Here is a 16,411-nt window from a genome sequence, read left to right on the forward strand (position 1 = left end):
TGAAATATATGTGCATAAATATTATAATAAAGGCAATCACTCTCATATATATATATATATATATATATATATATATATATATATATATATATATATATATATATATATATTGCCTTGGACGTCAATTCAAACACCATGCCAAATTTCACTACAAAACAAGTTCGTGAAAAAACTAAAAACACCAAACTGATGCAGAACGTTGACGCTATCTTCAAAACTATGCACTTCTAATCGAGGGCGCGTGATTCTATTCTCTGCATCTATTCTTGCATGAATTTTGATCGGCATTTCACTCTATTGAGCAACCGAATAATTATGATTAAAAAACCTGATAAACTGGCAGCACAACTTGGATCTTACTTCGCTGCTGCCTGCGATATCAAAATTATTTGAGAAATCGCTGTTAAAACGTATTAAACCAATAGAAATATCAGATATTCAGTTTGGATTTCGAAATCACTACTCGACAATCGACCAAGTGCACAGAATAACAGCGGTTGCTAAAAAATAATTCGAAGAAAATAAATTCTGCTCTGCAACATCCCTGGACGTCTCTGGATTACTGTCGACTGCTGGAATCGTGCAGTGGACATGGAGTCTCGTATAAAGGGACACTCAACACTATTTCGGCTTGAGTTCCCCAGGGTAGTGTCTTGGGACCACTCTTGTATCTGCTCTATGCTGTTGATATTCAAACAACAAAAGAAACAGTACTTGGAACATGTGCCGAGGACATATTTATCAGTCTACAAGATCTACCAATGGACTAGAGTCTCGAAAATACAGCTTAGTGTCTCCAAATATGCCAACGTTAATTTTACGTTGCGGCGAAATGACAAAAACCTAATTATATCACTTGACGGATTTCCGATTCCTCAAACAGAATCAGCCAAATACCTCGGCATATATCTCAATGGTAGGTTAACTTGGAGACATTATGTTAGACAAAAAGTAGAGCAGATCAAGCAGTTGTATTAATTAACCGGAAGAGATTCTCAACTTACAGCTTACAACTGCATACTTACAACATAAAATTACAGAGTTTGGTTAATCAGTCAACTATATAGCCAATTTTTACCTATGGAATGTAAATATGGGGTTGCACTAACTCATCAAATCAACAACAGTAATCCAACGCAACCCAAAACAAAGTTCTACAATTAATTACCAATGCTTGTTGCTACTCAACCTAGGAAGAACTTACATGTTGTCCTCGAAATGAAATGGACTTACGAAGATTTTGCCTTAAAACATGAAATAATGTTACTAAATCATGGCAACGTGGATGCAATACAGCAAGACAACACGCAGAAAATCAGAAGATTGAAGCGAACCAAACCACACGAATTTGTAAATTAAAATTGTACTAAGCATATCTAATCTAATATGTAATTAATTTAAAAAAATATTGGGCTTCATTTGCACAGTATGTATTATTCAAATGTTTTGCCATCATGTTCTACAATTATTTCCCATTTTGCTTACAACTAGGCGATACTGTGTCGAAAAAAAAACGATGTTGGGTTGGCAGCAATCGAATCATCGATCCTTTTCCGCACTTCTGAGCATTTCGAAACCATGTGCCAGCCAAGCTATGCTATATTTTCAGAATATGCTATGTTTGGTGATTACGCTGATTACAGTGTATTCGAGTATGTGGTCGGGCGTTGTCATTCAAGAGGATAACTTTACGTTTTTCAGTCTAATGTTTTTTTTTCTACTTAATACGTTAACGAAATCTGCACTAACAGTTTCATTCATATTTAGCAGCTCGCAATATGCTACACTTTATTAATCATCTTTTCTCTAACCAGTTGTGAAATACCTTTTCCATATTATTTGACAAATTTTGTTCTATGGAGAGTATCAATAAGTGTAATTCCCTTCAGGAAAAATAAGGAAAACAGCTCGAATTTTTAACTCAAGTCAACTGGTTTATGTCAATTTTTTTCTGTTTTTTATGAGGTTTTTATATAATTATTATTAATCATTAATATATATTAGAGACATATTTATAACCTATAATAATTATCACCAATTTGTTAGTTCATTAATATTTTGAATATATATACTGGATAACTGTTAAAACGGTTAAAACACTGTGAATCTAACAGCTATGTAAGATTATTTAAAATTGATTGATTTTCCCAATGCCCTATATTCTATTGTATCTAACCTGCTTTGAAACCCTTTGTGGGTTAAAGGTCCTTTCAAATTAGTACAACGTTTAAAATGACTGACAGGGGTGACTTGTATTTCAAAGTATATAATAATTAATAGGAAATATTTAGAATGATTACAACAACTATTTAGGATTATTTTATAAAGCTTTATGTATTCTATTTATATTATTATCTATTTATCTTTTTTTATTATATTATATTTTAATTCACTACGAATGTAACTTGATTAACGGCATTCATAGTGTTATTAAAACAATGCAGTAAGTTTATTCATTACCTTACATAACTAAACCCACAGTATTTCTTAGAATCATTTTTAGTCCACAGTCTTAGTGGTAGGAATATGTTTAGAAAAAAATCTTTTGAATTATACAATAGACGAAAGTGCAAATACCTATAGTAATAGTATAAATAGTTAGTGGATATTTATTGTAAACAAACAACAACTAAAATTATATAGCAATACTATTTGCCCAGCCTTAGTCAGTAATTTGGCAAAACCTTAAAAATTCCAAAAAAAATTTTCAAAATTTAAACAGTTAATTAATGGATGAACATTTTTAATTCGGTTTTTATTGCCTTTATAATCTCTATTCAAACCTTTCATATATTTTTTGTAATTAAGTTCTTTGTTATAAACAAACTAAGTTATTAACACTTCTCTTTAAGCTTATCAGCTAACTGAAAATTGTGCTGGATATACTAAAGCTACTTCTATCACAACAAACTAAATTAACTTAACTTCAATATCATCACTATACGGCAGATTTTTGTTATTTAATTTGGATAATGAGTTGCTAACTTTACACTAATTTTAATCGTGATATGGCCCTAATAGACCAACCATAAAAAAAGCAGTGGGAACAACAAATTAATATATCCGCTTTATCACAAGGTATATTTAGGTATGAAAGAAAAAACGACGTATGCGAAAATTTCATCCTAATATAGATTAACAAAATTAGAAATAACAAGAATAACAGAAGAATGTCATTTTTGTTTACAAGATATTTAGATTTTCGCAAGCAACTTTTCCAGGTTCATATTATAAACGCATTTTATATTTCAGGCATTTCAATTAATTCAATGTGTGGTTAAGTAATAAAACTAATAAAAATTGTTCTTGCTTAAGAACTAGTAATCGATATTGTTCTGGAGACATAGTATATCATCCTACTAGAGATAATTGTAAAACTTAAGATATTTCTGTAAATTTTATTGGTATTAATTCCTAATCTATTTCAGGTTTCATTTAGTAAATGTATTTTACGACAAAGCACTAACCGAATATAATAGTTAAAATCGACAGTTACAATAAATCCTGTAAAGAATATTATATTAACAATTATTTAATAGATTCATATAATTTTATTTCCTCCTTTGTTGATGAGTTGTTAGTTCACATGTGGGACTCAAAACAAAGTAGAAAACAGTATATTAACAACAGCCTTAGAAGGCAAAATAAAAATGATTACATTCCAGAATGTTACATAAAATAACTACTTGAAATAACTAAATCTATCCCACATGAAGAAAATATAATAATCAAATATGACAACTACTATTATATAAGGTCCAAGAGGAATAAAAAAGTAAAGAATAATACAGTTTTATTTAAAAAATTAGATAAAGAAATCCTTTTATCAAAAAAAAACTGATATGTTTATTGTTTTTGAATGTATATTTTAGATGAGAATACACTAAAGAGCATTGGGACCATTAACTATGTTATTGCTAGTTTATATGGTGTAAATACTATAAAAATAAGGGCTTATTTGTCTTTGTTTTGAAGAATATGTATTAGTGATTCAATTATTTATTAAAAACATGTTTGCTATTATTTCGTTCAACAATAAGGATTCACAAATACACCCATGTACATTCGATTTGATAAAGGATTACCAACAAAAATAATCCAAATAGCATGGAAAGAAAGTTTAATTGTTCAAAGACCTACATTTTATCATAGTATTGAAACGATACACAAATCAATAATAAATACATTAATAATTGTATAGGCCACAGCATGTAAATATGATTTTGTTCCATTGTTAGCAAATGTTATGGTATTCATTCATGACATTTTGATTGTATTTTTTTTACGTTTAGAAAAAGTTACTGAACAAAAAATACATTAGTGCTCCAGGAACATATTGCGCAACCTAGTATCTTCTTTGTTTATTTATACGTCTAATCTTTTTATAGTAAACTTAAAAGCCACTTCTAATAATATTTTCATACGTAGATTTTGTATTACTTATTTTTTTCTATTTTATAGGATATTCTAAATATTTAAAAATGCAAAGATGAAATTTATTAAATTGGTATTAACTCCTGGCATGTTCTTTGATCGGCGATATCTATTACTGAAAACGCGAAGTATGTTTACATTTGTTAAGTTAATGATTTTGATTCAGACGCTAGTCCTCAAATATTCAAAATTTCATTTTCGATATTCATTTACTTTTATTGTTTGATTTAAAGAAATATGCTGTCGCAGCCCATCAAACAATTTTGAAAGCTGGCCCGTCATATCTAAATTGCTAATTTTAGTTGATTTCAACGATTTAAATATAGCGATTAATGTAGCGAAATAACTTTCAGGCAGCTTAGTAGTTGATTAAATATCTGTTTCTAGATATTTAGATGCAAAGAGGAAATCCAAGAGGAAGGAGAATGTGTGGTAGTCACACGAATTGATCGAAATTACAATTTTGAACCTTCTCAATATTGAGATTTTAGTGGTTACCAAACAAGACAGAACAGTTTTCTATGATGTCTACTTCGTAGGGTTTTGGCGAGTTATTTTCGACAGCTAGTTGTCTTAGAAACATCACATCAATGATTTTAAAACTCGCTTGTCCAGAGGCATGCAATGTTACGTTAGCTGTCTAACTGACGAACAGGCGCAGACCAGGAAACCATACTTATAGTACTGCTGTACGTATGTGTATATGTTCAACAAGCGAGTAATAGTCATCCGCTTGCATGGCAACGCATTGCAAGAGCTGTCAAGAGTTTTGATTATCACTTGTTCAGGTATGTGCACCAGGGTTTAGCTGACACGGTCTCGGAAATTAATTTATAATATATATATTTTCCTTTTCCTTCCTTTTAAGTTCAGAAAGATATTTTTTATGTACTTACCTAGCTACGCATATAATGATTGATACATTTGCTGCAATAGATACGATGAAAGTCAATAGGAATATGGTCACTTCTATCACATAATAATAGCCTCCACTGCTGTCAAACTCAGAGAAATAGGTGAAATAATATCTTCCTCCCCATCCACTTTCATTGTCAATACCGTAGATATATGACGAGTTTAACATCGATCTAACACCCATGGTTTCTTGGGAAAGCTTTTTTCGGTAGCTACATCTAGACCAACTGTAACAAAACAAATATTAATGGTGTTGAAATTAATATGGTGAAATTAATTCGTAGAGTTACGAAAAAACGGCGAAGGTTATGCGGTAATTTTTATACGGATTTTTTTACATATAATACATATACTACTATTTCCTGATAATATATTCCTACAAAAATCGAGTTCGACGAAACCAACTTTATAATTATTAAAAAGGTGAATAAAGAGGTAACTAGCGTTGCACAATGTTTCTCCTATTTATTTTAATTATTATATAGAAACATGTTTTGTCGCTTTGACGGATGCTGTCATTTTCCGACTATACAACAGTACGGTGTTAATATAAAAGGGATGTGGATAGACATAAAGTGTATACATATAAAATAATAAATTAATAACAAAAACAGGGGGAGTCTAAAACTATATAGTGTATATACAATTTAAAAATTGGTTTAAATAAAAGACTACAAACACAATCATAACGAAGCTCCATCCAGACAATACACATTAGCACCCATACCGAAGTAGTAATAGTTATTTGGTCAGTAACACTTATCTTAACATAGGCTAGATTCTATCGAGAAAATTGATTTCTCATAGAAATCCGAGAAATCCGAACTCTGGGTGGACAATCGTGGATTATGTGGTAGACTGAAATAATAGCATGGTGACGAAACTCACAGTGAGCAGGCGGGCTCGAAGTCATCGAGTGACCATGCGAGAAGCGGCAGTGATCCAATATCAGTCGATTTAGAGCTAAGGCATGGTGACATAGGGAAGTAACGTGAAAAGAGAAGAATCAGCTGTAATCTCAAAGAACCTGTTGTGGTTGGCCTCCTGAACCCAACGACGTTGTACCCCATTCTTGGTGAAATAAGAAACAAATAGTTGAAGAAGCTGGTTGAACTTCTGTTCCAGGAAAAATTCAAAAGCATTGCGAGAATCGGTAAGGATTGGCCATTCTTTGAAGGATTGCATTCTGATGTAGCACAAAGCTTTGAATAACGCGAAGAGCTCAGCGGTCAATATTGAACCCTGTTCAGGGAGCCTCACCCGGAATTCCTGGCTATCCGCCACAAATGCACTGCCAAGCCCGCTGTGAGATTTAGAGCCATCGTATATATATATGCTTTTGATAGAAACATTTAAAATTCTTTATAGATTTGAACTAATTGTTTTATTAAAAGAAGTAATATTATTTTATTATTACAGATACTTGTTGCATTGAATTTGATTTAAATTACATTATTTGAATGGATATAGTTGCTTGAATACGAATGTTGGGCTATTTACTTTTTTTATTACTATCGGTTAAATTTGTAAAAGGTGCAGTGGATAAAATATATTGATATATATTGATATATCATAATATATATTGATAAAATCGTTGTAAGTAGTCGTTACGTTACCAGTTTTATAAAATGTTAATAAATCACGAAGATAATCAATTTGGTCATTTTGATTTTATATCGATGCCGAAAAAAATAGACTATAAGAATAAATAAATGAAATCAATTTGATTGCTTTTAGGATTCTATTTGTTTATATTATTTAAAATATTTAGTTTTAATATCTTCATTTATCAAACTTAACTGATCAAATATATGCTAATAATTATTTTTCTTTCCAACATGACTCCCTTAAAGTCTTAAATATATTTATAAATTTCTTCAATTTTTTTAAAAATACCTACAGTATACGTAATATTACAGTTGTTATATATCTTAGTTAGATTAAACGATGACCAAACTATACGTAATTTTAGTTATATACCATACTAAAATTACCTGAAATGAGCACAATGCTTATTAGCGTGAAAAAAAACCTTAATTAAATAACGCATAATGTGCAAATTTAACACAGACTCATAATTCGCTTACACGATAAAATCCTATATGTACTAAGTACTTAAAATCTTTTTCTTTGTCCAAGCTTTATAATCTAGCTGCATTTATTTTCAGCAACAACGTCAATTCAACAATCAATATAAATTAAAAACAAGAGATTATTTATTGTTGATGTTCTGGTTTGGTTGGAAAATTTATTAAATCACCTAAGCTAAGTAAAGGACAGCGGGGCTTGAAGCGTTCCTTATTCCAATCATTGTTTCTTTAATCCTATTTTTCCTCATACGGGTTTCATTTTACTTGGCCTGCCCATCGTAATACTTGATAAAATAACTGCGTAATTTATTGAGTAAATATTTAACACTAAAACGAGAAAAATAAAATATTTTTAACAAAAAAATTGAACCTACTGCAAAAAATAAATAAGGAACTAAAAAGTAAAAAATAATCAAACTTAAAGGTTTAACACAAAAAAAAACAAATTACTACCAGCTGATCAGTTTGAAGTCGGTGCTGAACCCAAACAATACAAAAATAATAATATAATTTTGTGTGATATAAACAAAATGAAATTACGCTGGCTAGGTGGCACAGTGGTAAAGGCGACTGTACGGTCCACCTACTGTTGCGATAGTCGCGGTGTCGAATCCTGCTGGGGCATGGTCGTACATTTATGTTTATGATTGTTTAATATTTGTGATTGTCCTAGGCAAGACTGCAAAATACAACAAGGGAACATGATCCCAGTCACGCCAGTAGCCAGGCTGGGTAAGATCGGATGTCTTCTGGAAAATTTCTAAGTTGGTCACTCGCCAGTCGGTAGGCTTAAAGCCAAGAACCGTGGTTCGGACCCCACATTAAACTATAGGTCCATTCCAGATAAACCCCTAATTGGTAAAGTGAGACTTATTTAGTTATTATAACGATTCTTATGTACATATTTTATTTTAAACAGTTTTATTGTGATAAAGATGTTAGTTTGATTACTTTTTACTTTTTAGTGAGTTCCTTAACTATATTTTGAAGTCGATTCAGTATTAATGTTAAACATATTTTATTTTATGTCCTGAAATTTACGCTTAGGAATTGAATAGAAAATACAGTATTTCTTATTTTAATTTTCAATTAAATCCTAAAGTAAATATAATAGAAGTTCTATGTGTTGAATAACATATCCGGACATAGCGTTTGAGAGGCAGCATTGAAATCACTGAATAAAAATTCAAATCACTGAAATTAAAGTTGTTCTGATCACTGAAATGACAGATTACATGCTCCTGGTGAAGTTACTATCTGCCACAATAATATGATCAATTTCGAGGACTTTCATTTTCGGAATAGAAAGGTCGAAATATCCCCACCAAACAGTGATGTTCTCTGAATACATTTCAATATTATATAGGTGATATTTTTTCGGTCATATTGATTTTGGATTCAATTTTATTGAAATAATTGAAAAAATCATTTTAGTTAATGAAATTGTTGTTCGATTATTTCAATTCGACTTATACGACCCCACATACTTGGAACAAAGTGGTACATATATGTTTGACTGTGAGATATGATGAATAAAGTATTCATAATTTAAGGATTATATTTATATTAAATTAGGATTGAGACGATAATTGAGTATCTGCCGTTGGTTAAATCGCCATTTATCCTTTAAAATAAATAGGTTTCACAATACAATTTTTTTTTCAACCGTAAAATTTGAAACTTGTTGTGAGTCAGTCTTGATTGTTAATAATATATAATAAAGGCTTTAATTCTATGTCATAAAATTTTATCTACAAATTATGATATAAAATGTTTAATAATATTATAGAGGCTTTAGTAAACTAACATATTAAAGTAACCATCCACTATTTACCTTCTTTTTTGATGCAATCTTTCTTTATATTTATTCTTTATAAAAAATATATTTGTCACTAACAAATTAAATCTCAATAATCAATGACTTGATGCAAGTTGCAATTTTATATCCATAATGTATTTTCAGTGCAATCGTACTTTTCAATTAGCACCCAGCAAGTTATTAAGGTATTTATAACTATTTATGTGTAATATAAAGTAATAAACAAGCTAAAAACCATTTAAAAAATTATCTGTATCAATTTTGCTTCATTTTCACCATAATAAATCTGTCAGAATAAACTATCGAGCCGAAAAATTGTTATTTATTATTGATTAAACCATATATTTATAAATATTTTAAGTAAAAGTAACAGCAGTAGCACGCTTATTTCTAAAATATTTTTTGTTTATAACATATATAGAGTAGGTCAAGGAATAAAACACATATTTTTTATTCACAGATTGCATTGAAGCCACATCTAGAACCGTTGCAATATAGAATAATAATATGAATTAATTTTGAGATATTTATTGTCGTAATATGTAGTTGACTGTCTGTTGATGACACACAAGTATAGGTAACACATTACTTCTTAGACTGTCGAATTAAATGCCATTATAATACGATTTGCAGAAATTTGCAAACATTTTATGTTATCTGTTTAACTTTTTCTGTTTAAGTTTCTATATCAATCAATAACAACGTGTAGGCTATTAATTTGGCGTTTTATTGAGAAGTTTTTATTTCGATATATCTGACAAAAAAAGCCCTAAACGACTGAAAATGTTCCAAAATTAATATCAATTATGAAATTAAACATAAATTGTTTACTACATTCGAGCAAATCCACGACATTATTGCGTGAAATTATTTTTGTTCTGTAGAGAGTCAAAGTATAAAAAACGTATGATTAATTTTACAAGTCATAAATACATTTCAGGAAACAATAACAATGTTACTACTTCATCAAGGATTCTTACTAACACTTTGCACTATCACGTCCAAACAATATATTTGAACAGTGGGATTATAGTATTAAACACCTAATAGGTATGTAAAAGATGATTATCATGAATTTCATTGGAAAGGAAAATCAATTGATGACTCAAAATTTACATATTAACAAAGATAGTATAGAAAATATGTTAATGGCATTTGGTAACACAAAAATGACTACATAACTAAATGAAACATTTAGTCATTAATATTTTTATCTGCAATAGGTATAAACGCTAATATTAATATAATATTGTATAAATATAATTATATAATACGAGATCTATCTTAAAATTAATGAAAAAAATATTTATAAATAAAAAAATATATATATATATATATATATATATATATATATATATATATATATATATATATATATCCATCAACACTCATTCATTCATTTTAAGCCTACTATTACTACATTGTATATAGAACAAATGTTGTTAAAATATTAAGTTAATTAATAATTACAGTAACAAAAATATAAATATTAAAACATTTTATTCAGCCAAAGCTTATTAGGCGTTAATTCAAATCTGATAATCTCAAACCGATGTAAATTTAAAACATATCGTTTACGTCGTAATTAAGTCTTTGCCCCTTTGAATCATAAATAGAACCATGCACAAACCCGGAATATTGGCCAATATTGCCGGATTTCGACTTGTCGATAGAGTGTCAGAAAAATTTAATATATAAAAATACATGTATATATATTTTTGAAAATAACCTCGATTGTTATAGTTATGAATTGAGCTCATCTTGCATTGCATATGAATATATATAAATATATATATTTATATATATATATATATATATATATATCCATCAACACTCATTCATTCATTTTAAGCCTACTATCAACAATGCATTATGTAATACAAATAAACAACAGATAAAAGCATGCCATGAAAGAACAAAACGACTAAAAGCTTGAATATTTTCACCCGTCTATGTTATCTTATCTCGAACAAGTATGTGTTACATTAATAGTTAATTAAGGATTATCATATTTATTTTCAGTAATTTAAGTTCACGCTTTAACTAATAAAATCATTTAATAAGTATTAAAAGTAATTATTCATGGGAAATTGAGATGACGAGAAAATCCAAAGATATGGCAATTGAGCACATTTGTACAGCAACAAGTTTCAAATAATAAAATCTTAATAACAAAAACATTGACGAATTAGCAACAGACGGTGAAGTAAAGGAGGCTGTTGCAAGAGCCGTCGCTACCAGTCTAGTAACAGTTAATATGACAGTATTGAGATCAGCGTACGGCAGAAAACAAAGGCCACCTTGATTCTTGATAATACGAATGCTAAAAAACTTACTAAAATCGGCATTATTAGGGTAGGCTAGTCAAAGTACAATGCAGGAGAGGGAGAAGGAACTGTGGTCTTTTAGATTTTGGGTAGCAAACTCCACAATGAGAGTCTAATGGCATTGATAATGATAAATTGTGTGATATCGCCCGGGTTTTTTCTGTGTCCATGTAAGTAGATTCGCAGTATACAATTGGTTGTTAAGGAACAGGGGATATCACAGTAAAATCACCGCAATGGTATATGACTATATCAGACGAAAGAGGAAGAGAAGTAGTAGGTTGACTAACTCAAAATGCTATACAAACAGTAAAACTCTCAATCATATGTGAAGGTCATGCCATCAGTAAAAAGGCCTGAACGGTGGATCGAGGAGATTTCAGAGCTAGGCCGGGACTGCCTCAAGTGGCATAGAAAGTATATTAAAGCAAAAAGAAAACTAACCATAAATTAAAGTTTCTGAGAAATCTTTTTGAGAGAAAAAAAACTGTTGAAAGTGACAACTGAAATGTTGAAAAACTATGCTGAGTTGGACTCTGATATGTAAGGAAATGATAACAGATAGCGGTGAAAAGTATTCTTGGATACCCGCACAAGCTGAACATTTCGCTGGAAAGGTAGTAGTGGCTGGTTAATTCTTCACTACCCACTTATGATACTCGCCTGTGATAGTAGTACTAAATTTTTATATTTTACAATATTGGTAGTAGAGACTAGAACTAGAAAACTAATGACATGCCAGCAGGCAGTTGTGGGTAATGATTACGTTGGATGTTAAGAATTCATTCAAGTGCATCTTAACAGGTTATCTTAGATGATCTCAGGAGAATTAAAGTGGACGAAAGCTTGACCAGGGTAATATTTTCCTAATTTTCCAACAGATCAATCATTTTCAGTAGCGGCATTCCAAAGGATTCAATAATCAGCCCTACCTTGTGGAATGCTATGTATAATAGCCTTATGTATAATATTCTCCGGTGGGAGATGCCCAATGGGGCAAATTTAATCGAATTGGCCAACGATTTTGATTTGTTTTCTGTTGCCCAGAACAGCAACAATGAGGGTATTTTTCGAATCCCAAGGTCTTTTCCATATCAAGAACATAATACACTAACTACAATAACATGTAAAATCAGCGGTATCATAATATAACATATCATATAACATAGAAAATAACAATATAACAAAGTTAACAAAATATATAACAAAAATAAGATCCATAAAATATACATGAATAATATAATATATATGTAATACAAGATGAGATCCGTTTTTGATAAACTATATACAGCCGGAGGTCCGATTTCCAAGGTGAGATCCAAAATCGGAACTCGGGTTCTAATCCCTGTTTTTTTTTAGTGATTTAGTGATTACTCCTTACTTATACGGTCCTTACTTAAACCCGAAATGGCAACAATTTTGCCGGAGCTCACTTTGTTAAGAGTTTAACATTTATATACAGATTTAGGTTCGAGAGTTGACCATAATGGGACCAACCAAAAATATATAGGCACCATACAAGATGAGCTGGGAATATATGCGCCAATATCGCGCGAGAATAATTCGGCTCAGTTTTTAGTCATAATAGAACTCATTAGATATAATTTTATTTTATATTGTCTTTAACTATTATTATATATTTTTAATAGTGATCTTTTTAATTTAGTAATACATAAAAGAGAAATAATTTACATGGGTGTCATCGAAATTGAAAGCTTAATAATAATAATTTCCATAGTTATAATTTGTGAATATAAGATTCTATTCTATGGTATGGTAAATGCAAACTGAAAACAAAACAGAAACGAAACATAATTCAGTATGTAAACGTTATATATATATATATATATATATATATATATATATATATATAAAACTGTTACATAAAAGTAGTAAACAAATTTTAGAGGATATTTATTTGGGAGAAAATGTTACATGTTACATGTGAGAAAAAAAGTTACATGTAAAATAAAGTTTTTAGTCAAATAGATTAATAATTTAGAACCGCTCAATTTCAATAAAAACCGTTACGTATTATTTTGATTTAATTATAGGATAATTAAGGATTAAGAATGTATTAACTCTTGGCTATTCAACTGCTTAAAGTACATTAGCCTAAATATGTTAAAGTATTTTTTTACAGAGCTTTTACAATGTATAGTTATTGTTATAATATATTAATGAAATATAGTTTATGTGGTTTAAAAATAATTGAAATAATTTCATTACTTGTTATACCATAATTACTTGTTATAACTGTTAAGCTTCTCTATTATTTATATTTATGTTGTTGTTATTATTTATTTATTTATATATATATATATATATATATATATATATATATATATATATATATTAATGTAAATTATATGTAAATTTGTGTATTATAATTATGTATATTTGTAAATTTTTATATTATGCTATAAGCAATAATTAAAAGGACAAACAATTGGCAAGGGGAAAGCCTATTTAGCGAACGTTAAAAACGTTAGAAGCTTGCATTTTGTTGAATACTTTTAAATGGCGAGATAGACTCTTGACTGAAATACAGTTAGATGTCGATACATACCTTTTGACAACTAATTCTTTCAATACACTTCAACAGTGTATATATATGATATATGCTGATGTATGATATTATGTTTTATTCCTGGTAATGATGAAAATTAAAATGTCATATAATTTATTTTTAATTATAATGGAAATTTGAACTATACACATATAATTTGAAATCTCCTAATTGAAAATATTTTGTAAAAATGTCAGTGGTAACTATTTGCAATCATGTAACAGAATTAAATTAATAATTCAGAATGGGATTATTATTAAATAGGATTCTATAATATGATTTCTTCGAAACAAGAATACTTATGAAACTAATAAAATTTTTAATAATAAAATAATAGGTGCAGTCTGCCGCAAAATTAACATATTTATATTAAATATTGCGGAAGAGCCTTTGAAATTACTACATTGTATATAGAACAAATGTTGTTAAAATATTAAGTTAATTAATAATTACAGTAACAAAAATATAAATATTAAAACATTTTATTCAGCCAAAGCTTATTAGGCGTTAATTCAAATCTGATAATCTCAAACCGATGTAAATTTAAAACATATCGTTTACGTCGTAATTAAGTCTTTGCCCCTTTGAATCATAAATAGAACCATGCACAAACCCGGAATATTGGCCAATATTGCCGGATTTCGACTTGTCGATAGAGTGTCAGAAAAATTTAATATATAAAAATACATGTATATATATTTTTGAAAATAACCTCGATTGTTATAGTTATGAATTGAGCTCATCTTGCATTGCATATGAATATATATAAATACATATATTTATTTATATATATAAATATATATGAATTCTGTAAACACCTTAATAACTGCCTGTCTCATCTAAAAGATAGGAAAATATTTCCCAGGAAGCAGGCGTTATCGACAAAAAAAGCAGAAAGCAAACTAAAGTTACAGTCCGAGACCAATAATAATTTATCGATACATAATCAGAATAAATAAAATTATTGAACACAATCATAGCCAATCTATCTTTTATTTGTCGTTGATATCCTTCAGCGACACCTAATTTAATTAATTCGAATAAAGGCCGAGTTAATACATGAACGGAATTATAGATTTCATATTATATTTCATTTCTCCTACATACATATTATCTTATTTATAAAACTTCCTATTCGGTATTATTTATTCCTGAAGTTGTAAATAATTCGTGAAATTAGTAAATAAAATATAATAGCCTGTGCATTCCTGTGTAATATCCTGACGTTAAACCTGGTGTGTACAATAACCAATCTGCATTTAATGATACAATGTTTCAGACCAACAAATAGAGGTAAGCATCAATTTTATACAGCCTCTCTTGGGTAAAAACAAAAATAAACCAAATAATGCAAAAACCACTATCGGTACCACTAACGGCTACCAAGAAAGTATATTTCTTTTGTTCGTAATTGAATTGTGTATACATGTTAATTATATATATAATATAATATTATTTTTGCATTGTTTGGGCCCGACACCGACCTCAAACTGATCAATTGGTACTAGTTAAAATAATACTGTAAATAGATAAATAGGTTTATGTAGGTATTAAGGTAAATTGTGTATGTATATAGTAAAATATAAAATACGTGTATTAAATAGGCCAAATCAGTTTTTGTTTATTTTTATTGTTATAGTTTAGTTATATTTATTAGTTAACGATTATTACGTATGTTTTTATTTTAAAACGTTTTTTTTGCGTTAAAAAACTAATTTTGATTATTTTTTACTTTTTAGTGAGTTCCTTATTTATTTTTTGAGCTCAGTTCAATTTTGTTAATAAAAATATTTTATTTTTCTCGTTTTAGTGTTAGATATTTACTCAATAAATTCGCAGTTACTTTATTGAATATTATAATGGATAGCCATGTAAAAGTGCAGCCCGTATGAGGAAAAATATGAATAAAGAAATAATGATTGAAAATAAGGAAAACTTCAGGCGACGAAGTTCGTTACCTAGTAGACGTGATTTGAGAAATGTTCCAACCAAACTAGAACAAAAGAAGTTACTGCCCCCATTGGGCAGTAACTCGCGACCTCCGCTTAAGAGATTGACGTTCTAACCGTTACACCATGGAAATAGTTGGCGCTAACGTTTCTACAATTTCTCTACAATTTTTCTACAATTCAATATGATATTGTGCTTAAAAAGCAAAATGAACGGTTTTTACACTGAACTTCTTTCGATTTTTCTTCATGTCAGTTCAACAGTAACATTATACACAAATTTCTGATTATAGTACCTTTGCAATTTA

At 29.3% G+C, this 16,411-nt stretch overlaps 1 protein-coding gene across 2 annotated transcripts in view; it reads right to left on the reverse strand.

Annotated features, from left to right (window-relative positions):
• The window catches only part of LOC143190108 (somatostatin receptor type 5), a 55,364-nt gene that overhangs the window by 15,856 nt on the left and 23,097 nt on the right, over nt 1-16,411 (reverse strand). The window contains exon 2 of one of the 2 annotated variants that reach the window (XM_076394210.1): nt 5,331-5,576. The exons of the other annotated variant lie outside the window; for it this stretch is intronic. Within the exon in view, the coding sequence (XP_076250325.1) occupies nt 5,331-5,533 (203 nt within the window). The 5' untranslated portion in view covers nt 5,534-5,576. The remainder of the gene's footprint in view (nt 1-5,330; nt 5,577-16,411) is intronic. 2 annotated transcript variants of the gene reach the window in all.

This window comes from Rhynchophorus ferrugineus, unplaced genomic scaffold (assembly GCF_030347505.1).
Source record: "Rhynchophorus ferrugineus isolate W39M unplaced genomic scaffold, kcgeb_rfMv2 rfM2, whole genome shotgun sequence".
NCBI classification, from domain to species: domain Eukaryota; kingdom Metazoa; phylum Arthropoda; class Insecta; order Coleoptera; family Curculionidae; genus Rhynchophorus; species Rhynchophorus ferrugineus.